Source organism: Amphiprion ocellaris, chromosome 7 (assembly GCF_022539595.1).
Source record: "Amphiprion ocellaris isolate individual 3 ecotype Okinawa chromosome 7, ASM2253959v1, whole genome shotgun sequence".
NCBI lineage: Eukaryota > Metazoa > Chordata > Actinopteri > Pomacentridae > Amphiprion > Amphiprion ocellaris.
The window spans coordinates 15597411-15606597 of record NC_072772.1 but is presented as its reverse complement, the minus strand read 5'-3'; the positions used below and the strand labels follow the sequence as shown (position 1 = coordinate 15606597).

The following is a 9187-nucleotide window of genomic DNA, read 5'->3' as shown; positions in this document are numbered from 1 at the left end:
AAAAATGTGAAAAAACCCACACAAATGTCTTGAATTTGAATTAAACTCTGAATATTTTTTTTTAAATGCTGACGTTCTTTCATGTGGTGAAGGTCATTTTTTTGATAGATTACCAATCAAACCACCTAAAATACTAAAGATTACTCCAAGTATTACTTTTTAGAATTTGTTGTGTGTCTGTTTTATTTCTATAAAGAAAAAGTGTTCCCACTGTATACTGGACCCGCAAACACATCAAGAACCCCACCTTCCCTCTAAAGACATGTTCAAGTAAAATGGAACAAGCACTGATGGTTTAAAAGGACACCAAGCAAACAAACTTAACTGAAGAACTATTGCATTTTATGCTTTTAAGTGGTTAAATCTGTTTATCTGCTCAGTTATCAACTCATTTCCCTTTCACTTGCCTCTCAAATGTTGACTTTGGCACATAACAAAGCCCTTGCAAAAATCTAAATTCTCACTTTTGTCTTGTCCCCAGCAACTTCGTCTATTGATCTATTGCACCCATTCTTTCCCCCTTCTACTGGTTATACTCTCTTTCAACTTTTCTGCCATATTTGTGTCTGTAGTAGAAGCTAATTCTGGAATATTGTGGATGACATGTCCTCACTGTATCATCTTTAATATTTTTTTAAGAGGCAACAGTACTAACAATGCTTGCAATGTAAAAGTATGGCACAAGATAGAATATTAACTTTACTGTCCTAATTTATCTAATGCATGGAACAGACAGTCAAAACCCTTTGCAATGAAAAGTCAAGTCTTCTAAGGAACCCAAGATGTAAAAACTTTGATGTCCCGTTATGTTATATTGTAAAGTTTCTCAATTGAGGAGGTCAACAGTCTTTCATGAATTTATGCAGCACACCTGTCTACATTACTGACACTAGGACAAAAATGTTTGCTTCGAAAAAGCCATTTTGGATTGTGAAATAACCACTAGGATGAAGCCAATTTGTAAGTGAGATATTGATTTAATGTACTTTATGAAACAGCAGTCATGGATGTGCAGCAAAAGCAGTGAGGTACAGTGAATTCATACTACAACTACAATAAAACACATATCACTTTTTTAAAAATACAGAAGCAAAAGTAATAGAAATAGAAAATGAATAGTCAATAGCGGTCTTTGTCAGAGGATGTTCTTTGTCCTTGATTCTCTACAGATGGTTGAGCTGGTCAGTGCTCCTGTTGTAAATCGGGTTTTTGTATTCACCGTCTACAAGGGAACAGAGGGAAAGTGAGACAGCAGTCCAGAGCACATAATAATATCTTCATAACATCATCGACAGATGCAGTCAGCACTCACCTTCTTTGGCTTTCTTCTTCCCGACACCTGCTGTAAAGGAAAACACTTGAATAATAGAATCAATGTATTCTCCTACAGAGTTAAATGATTGTAGTACCCATGAAAAATCTGAGACAAATTCAATGAAATCAAACTACCTCTGTGATGATTCTCGGCCTGTGTCGACATGGCTTGTTGCTTCCTGAGTTCACCTTGATTAACTGTATATTAAAGGGAATGAGTAAAATGCGTGACAGAATTGAAATGACACAAAATAATCAAAGATGCTCATATACCGTATATACCGTAATAATGTCGACTAAGACTTGCATGCCGTAATCTGTTGATGAGTTCTAAGGAGACGAGAGACGACTGAGTTACTTTGTATTGTTACAACTTTAAATACAAGCTGCTGTATTCATAGTGATTACAGTTAAGCACCTATGTGAAATCTCATTCTTGTTCTCTGACTTTCCACTCTTTCCATCTTAAACTCGCTCAGGTTTGGGTAAATCCCACTGGGTGCTTGACTGGGCTGATTCTGCATAGCTCCAGGGTGACCACCGTGGTGTCTGGCGGGGGCAGCGCTGGCAAAGTACTGATCATCGTTTTCTGTTGTTTGAAAAAGAAAAAAACGTGTTGTCCATTTGTTATGTTTTAGGTGGGATACAAGACACCGTTTAACAAGATCATTTAATAGGTAATGTGGAAAGAGTGGATTGAAGCAAGAGGAGTGAACCCACCATAAACAAGACTGTTATTGTCTGGTCCTGCGGGTAAAGGAAACAGTGAGAAAATGCAAAACATTATCTAACAAAACAAACAGTTTACACACACTGTATAGAAATGACACAGGTGAGCATGTGTTTGTGTTGTTATTGTGAATGATTACCAATCTGCTGTCCATGTACTGCTGCTGGAGGAGCAGGGGGAGCACTGGCACCTGCTGGAGAACATGGCATAAAACAACCTAAATGGCACGCTTGGCATCATTGGAAATTCACTTACTCTTCATTATTTTCATTCTCTGTGCATACTGACACTCCTGAAATGGTACATCACATAACAATTCACATCCACTGAGGCAGGGGGGGTGGTTAGTTAGATGCAGAAAACACTTCAGAACAAGAGCAGCAATGGCCAAAGACAAAATCAGAGAATTCCTTAACTGTACAACAACTCTTAGCAGAGATAACATGTCAACTGTAGCCAAAGTGTTGTCCTAAGTTGAATTAACCAGTGGTATTCAAGACTTTGTTTTTGACTTTGACTTTGTTTTCTTTCAGAAAAAAAGTCATGTGCTGGTAGTGGGACGAATCAAGACCCCATCAGAAAACAAAAGTGTCTGTTTTAGAAGTCTTAATCATCCAGAATAGCATGGACACTAGATATTAATGTAACAGAAGGGACACATTTCAGAATAAAAATATACTATTGATATAAAAATATACTAATAATAAAAAATATAGCCTTAGCTTAGAATAAAAATATACTAATGATACAAAAATATACTACTAATAAAAAATATAGCCTTAGCTTAGCATGTTACAGAATGGACACAGAGGACAAGAACTTTACAGTTTTAAAATATCTTATTTTCTAATTATTTTTCACATTTTGTACAGATTAAACAAAAAAGACAGAATATGTTAATTAGTATTAATTAGTTTTCCATCTGGTGTTTTTTCACACACTTAAACAGATTCATGATCACAGAGTCGCACCAATGGCATTTGCTAAATTAACAGCTGTAGCACTGTATGTACCTGTTCCCTTCAGTTCAAATTGATTTATATAACACCAATTCACAGCATACTGTAAATCACCTTAACAGCAATATATAGGTCCCAAGTCGTAAATGGAGATTTTGCTGGGATTTTGTCAGTGATAATCTGGTCAGCTTGCAAAAGTTTTCCCCAATGCCAGATTCAGACTGTGGTTTGTTTATTTGTCATCTGTGTATCATTTTACATTTACATTGAATAAGTTTTTATACCAGGGTAGGGACAAATGATCTCTGAATTTAGTTAATTTACAATTTATTTTAGGCTAATTAATGTAATAAAAATGTATCCAGACATCATCCATTAACAAGATCACAGAATTTAAAGCATGAGAAATGAGGATAAATAATTTAACAATCGAGGTTAGTTTCTGTGAATGTGTACTAAAAAAAACCCCAGTAACCTAATACTGTATGTTCCTGTGCTCCAGTGTGTGTCATGCAACATCAACTGCTACCCTAAATGGACATGATGTTGAAATTATTGCTTACCCTCAATACCTGCATTGACAGGATTGTTTGCATTGTCTTGGGTTTTGTTGTGGCAGGGCACTGAAACAGAAGCAAATTGTTAAATGAATCTCCCAGTTACATCTCTATGGGCTGAGACTAACAGACAGAGCAGGTCCTCACCGACACATTTCTTGCAGCAGAAATATCCAGCAACACTTAGCAGGATGAGCGCAGCCACCCCAGCACTAATGGAAATCAGTAGCAACATCTCTGTGCTCAGGGTACCTGCAAGATAAGTGAATGTGGTTTGTCACAGGAAACAGTTGCTCAGTTACTTGTCCTTTCTCATGTGTTTGGCCGATGAGGTTTGTGACCATTGAAAGGAAAAGACAGCATGTCGCTGCACCTGCTGCTGCTGAACTTTAACAAAACTTTACCTGAACACATACAAAAAGAAATCCACTTACTGTCAGCAAGCAACTCCACTTTTTGACAGTAATCTCCCTGTATACAGCGATAGCTGCCCAGGTCAGAGTTGTTCAGCTCATCGATGCGGATGGAGAAATTTCCCTCTGAGACCTGGTTTGGAAAAGCTTTCACTCTGCCATGTCTGGGGTCCAGGAACTTGACGCGCCCTTCAAAGGAGAGCTTTGCCAGCTCTGCCTTGCCACCCTGGGTCCATGTCACCCAGTTTTGGCTACTTGTTGATAAGCTGCACGGTAGGAACACAGACGAGCCAAGAGGAGCCTTGAGTTTCTGTGTTTCACACTGATTATCCTCATGATAATCTTCGTATAAGTGCTCATCTTAAAGGAGAAAAATGAAAATACTAGAGATTAAAAAAAGAGAATTTTTTTAGTGTTTGACACAGTCTTGTCATTTCTGATGTTTGGATCTTAACTCTATGGTGATGCAGATACAACAGAGAGAGCCAAAGATTCATTCATTCATTGTGTGACGTAAGCAGAACTTTTAATGTGAAAGGTAAACAGTCACCCTGCTCCTGTCACTTCTTGGAACTGCACACACACACACACACACACACACACACACACACACACACACACACACACACACACACACACACACACACACACACACACACACACACACACACACACACACACACACAATTGAATTACTTGGTTCAATAGATGAAAAATTTTAGCATAAAGACATGGAAGGATTTTGAAACTTTGCACACATGTAGATGATACTTTCATCTCTTACTATCCCAAATTTCATCAGCCTACCCATGATTCAAGATCTCCATCTGGCCATTTGTAAATTAAAAACTGTTTTACCTGTGTCAGCTTTGGCTGGCCATAATTCCCATTTCTACTAACATATGAAAGCTTTCTCAGCATTGGAACAATTCTTCAGGAGATATGAACATCTGAAAGCGGCATCTCGTTAAATTTCCATCTCGCGCATGATATATTTAAAATTTCCACTGGGTGAACAATTATGAAAATGTTGGAATTTCTGCTTAAAAAATGGCAGATGTCAGTTCCAGATGCCAAAGATTGGTCCTACAAAGCTTCGACAGATTTTGAGATAGTCCAGACCTCCCCTAATCTCTCTGAGTTGACATGGAATGACTATTATTTATTTTGAAAGAAAATAGCACAAGCAAAGCACAATATTTGACAGAAAAAAATATTTGTCTGGCTTAATTATCCCAGATATATCTCTTTTGTTATTGCACTCGAAATAGTTTCTAGCTGTTCCCAGAGACTTGCTTTGGATGAAACTTTGGTGCGATCTATTTTTGAATTCAATCAATCCTAGATCTGCTCAGTAGGATTCAAGTCTGGACTTTGACTTGGCCAGTCCATCAGTTCCAGTATTCCAGATTCATTTTTCTTGGTCAGATAGTCTCTGCACAGCTTTGAAGTATGCTTGGGGTCACTGTCTTCTTGGTATGAACCCATGACCAATCAGGTTCAATCCAGAAAGGATTCCACAATGCACCGAGATGTTGTGGTAGACCTTCTTGTTCATAATACCATCAATTTGAACTAGTTTGCCCATGCTGTTTCCACAAATAGAACATCATACTATAATGTAATCTCCACTGTGTTTCACTATGGGTGCAATCCATCTAGCATCAAAACGTTCTCCAGCTTTTCTGCAGACATAAACAGAATGATGCTGACCGAAGAGTTCAAACTTGGACTCATCCATCCAGAGTACCTTCCTCCAGTCATCTACCATCCAGTGTTTGCGCTCCCTAGCAAATTTTAGGTGTGTTTGTACATTTGCAAACCTCAATAATGACTTCTTAGCAGCGATTCTTCCCTTTAAACCTTGTTCCTTCAGTCTTCTGCTTATAGTCATTCTGGAGACTTTCTCAGATTCTGATCTAGAAGCATTAATCTGCATGAAGATCAGCAGTGGTCTTCCTTCTGTCCACAGTACTACAGATATTGAGGTGTCTGACATCTGCTTCAGTTAGTTTTCGTTTTTGACCTCTTACTTGGTGCATTTTGTAAGTATAAGTCTCTGCAATCAAGTCCAAGGAATACTTGGCCATACTGTGAGAATGATTTACGTCTTGCCCTATTTATCTCAAAGACCAACCAGCATCATGAAGTGCTTTAATTCAGACTCTTTCTCAGTGAGTTCCCTACGCTCCACCATTTTGAACAGGTTTCACGAATTTCAAATTTAATTAACGTTTTTATGCCCAGATGTGAGCCAGCACACTGGAATTCTCTGAGAAGTAAGAAGTTAATCAAGAATACTGGACAACCACTGAAAGTTTTCTTCTATTTTTTTTTTTGTTCAGGAATGAAAGCAAATAACTATAATTTGGCTTCTCAAATCAAAAAAAAATTATGTGTTTTACTGTTGTTTTATGCTTTTTTGTAAAACAGTAAATTCGAAAATTCACGGACGGCCAAAATAATTGTATTTTAGCGTTAAAGATATAATTTTGATGAAAGAGTTTGCACATACTGGTGGAAAGACCATTACAGAAACACAAAAAATTTTTTTGGTAATCATATATATATATATATATATATATATATATATACACACACACATAGCTTAACAGATTTATTACACCACCACCCAGTGTAAGGTGTTTGCCACTAAATTAACAGTATTGTTGATTACTTAAAGTTACTTTTATTCAACCAGCAAGTTTTTTTTTTTGATTGTAAATGACACAGTTGTCTCCCTGGAAAAATAAATTTTTCAGCTTTAATTTACATTTAAACAAAAAGTGTCATGTCCAAAATTATTCATACCCTTCTCACTAATCAGCAGAAAAGCCTCCCTTGGCAATTACATCAATCAAGCACTTCCTATAATTGCTGGCCAACTTTGTGCATGTCTCCACTGGTATTTTTGCCCATTCATCTTTTGTAATGAACTCCAACTCTTTCAGGTTGGAGGGCCTCCTTGCCGTCACCCTGATCTTTAGCCCCCTTTTTGCCTTTTCCACATTTATTCCCATCCCCGCTCTTCAACTATTTTCTGTATTACAATATTGGTTCATAGATGGTATGTGTGAAGGATAAATATGTAGCATAAAATAAATCTTATCATTACACTGAAAATATCATAGACTGAAATACAGTGGCACCAAAAATTATTTTGGCACTTCAGCTACAATTGAAATGTACAAGTTTAATTGCATTTAATAACAAAATATCAAAAATAGATTGTATTTATTTTAAACGAACATGGCACAAGCATATTTCACAAAATAAGAAGTTTGTTGGGTTTTTAAAAGATAGAACAACAGATATACAGTTAAAAATGAAGGAAAGAAGACACCGTGTATTTAGTTTGCCATCCTTTAGCAATGTCTGGCCATGGAATCAACAAGTTCCTGTAAAAGTTTCAAAGTTTCCTACGTGTTTCAGCCAGTAAAGCTGTCGCACACTATGACATTTACCTCTAAGCCATGCTTGACCTTTTCACTGAGCTATGGTGTCGCTCATCTTTGTAAATGTTTTGTCTTTAATTAACCTGTTCCAAACTATATCATAGTGGAAAAACAAAGTTTATGTTGCTGAATTTCACACAGTTGCACCTGACAGCATAACTGCACCAACAATTAACGTGTTTCACTACATTTTAAATCAGAATGTCGAAATGTTGCATTTTGTGCAGAAAAATAATAGTTCTTTTATATTATTATATTTATATAAAATCAAAAACAATCCCAGATAACTTTAATCAAACATCTGTATATACATGTAATATATATTTATACTTTAACTTCACAAAGGGACTTACCATTTGAATCCGCACGTGTGAAGCACAGGGCTAAGAGGAGAATCCACCTGTCAGCACTCATCGTCAGCATCTGGCACAGTGTGAACAGCTGTATGGTGATAATGTGGCAACTTCTCAGAGTGTCACAGGACAAAATCACAAGACCACCAGAATCTGCTTAGTTAATTCAGGAAATCCTTTAGTGTCTTTCACTTCCATATGAAAAACAGCCAAACTTTTACCAATACTATTTTCTTCTAATGGTGATCATGCCAAAGATTACATTCAAATAATTCTCTTGCTTTACACCTTCACTCTACACATTGAGCATGTAGATGAAAGGTGCAACGGACCTGAAAGGACCTGACATGACTATGTGCTGCAGACCACTTCCTGCTCATGTTTGCTGTTGCTGTTGTTTCCGGTGCGAGGGGCCATGCAGTGAAACTGAGAAATGTAAATGTCAAAGCTGATTATCAGCTGCACTAAAACAAAAGAAGGACATTTTAAACCAAGATTTTATTTTTAACTAACATAAAACCTAAACTTTTTGTGCACAGCCCACATTCTTTGTGTTTCTATATTGTGATAACTTGATCAACAGCAATCACACAAAACCAAACCACAAAATCAGTTTAAAAGGCTTCAAGGCAGATACTGCTTTCAATCTAGACTGCATACATTCACTCCAAGTAATCAATTTTAACAAAATGTATATTAAGGATGATTCAGATTAAATGTTCATATGGTTTCATCTTTTATTTTCTCGCCTTTATAATATTGTTGAACTGCTGAAATTTACTGTGACCACCTGCAATGTGAAAATGCTGTCACTAAAGACTGTCACATTGGATACTTTTGTAAAAATTATGATTTGCATCTAAGACCTTGTTATGTTGTCTAATCAAAACCAGTTTATGCAAGTACACCTGAGACAGTTACTCAGTTTATTATCCTTATTTAAATAGCCACCAATGCTTTTGTTTTATAATCGCGGACATAAAAACCTCCCAGAGACATAGCTTTGCTTCGCTCCACCCACAATGACTGTTATCGGTTTACAGAGACACAAACAAGCCAGACTGTTGTTCTCCTCTATAGCAGAATGATGATGTGGTGCAGTCCTTTATGTTCTACAGACTGGCCTGGTAAAGTGAGACTAAGTTCAGAAAGTCATAGAAACAATCAAGCTGGCTTCATACTGAGATCTCTGGGACTTAAAGAACTAGGAGCATCACTCAGATCTGTCCTCAGTTGTACTGGAGCCGAGAAACTCTCTACAGCCATTTTATTACTAAATATTTTGCTTAAAGCTGTGTATTGCTTTGCACGTCCATAAGAGAGTCAAACATCTTTGGATCTTCTGTGAGTAAAACTGCCTGCTTTGACAGAACTGGAAACTTAAAAACAGCACAGTGCACAGTAAA

The 9187-nt window shown here is 37.0% G+C and overlaps 1 protein-coding gene across 3 annotated transcripts; it reads right to left on the bottom strand.

Annotated features, from left to right (window-relative positions):
- Positions 1 to 957: 957 nt before the first annotated feature.
- On the bottom strand, positions 958 to 8381 carry LOC111566100 (uncharacterized). Of its 3 annotated transcripts, none has more exons than XM_023266504.3 (11): positions 7782 to 8381; positions 3995 to 4333; positions 3708 to 3812; positions 3567 to 3626; positions 2184 to 2234; positions 2035 to 2061; positions 1733 to 1903; positions 1597 to 1644; positions 1450 to 1512; positions 1313 to 1342; positions 958 to 1222 (listed from the first exon to the last, which is right to left on the bottom strand). In XM_023266504.3, the coding sequence occupies exons 1-11, from the start codon at positions 7849 to 7851 to the stop codon at positions 1164 to 1166; spliced, it is 1023 nt and encodes a 340-aa protein (XP_023122272.2). In that variant the 5' UTR covers positions 7852 to 8381; the 3' UTR covers positions 958 to 1163. The 3 variants fall into 3 exon arrangements, with proteins under 3 accessions (XP_023122272.2, XP_023122273.2, XP_023122271.2); XM_023266505.3 differs by having other exon boundaries at positions 1313 to 1339; positions 2184 to 2237; positions 7782 to 8378; XM_023266503.3 differs by having other exon boundaries at positions 2184 to 2237; positions 7782 to 8323.
- Between the last annotated feature and the right edge of the window lie 806 nt (positions 8382 to 9187).

Coding starts and splice junctions, on each gene's coding strand:
- LOC111566100 (XM_023266503.3), bottom strand. CDS start 7,851: ATGCTGACGATGAGTGCTGACAGGTGGATTCTCCTCTTAGCCCTGTGC. Junction 3,813..3,994: donor AGTGGAGTTGCTTGCTGACA/GTAAGTGGATTT, acceptor CTTATCTTGCAG/GTACCCTGAGCACAGAGATG. Junction 1,645..1,732: donor AAGAATGAGATTTCACATAG/GTGCTTAACTGT, acceptor TCGTCTCCTTAG/AACTCATCAACAGATTACGG.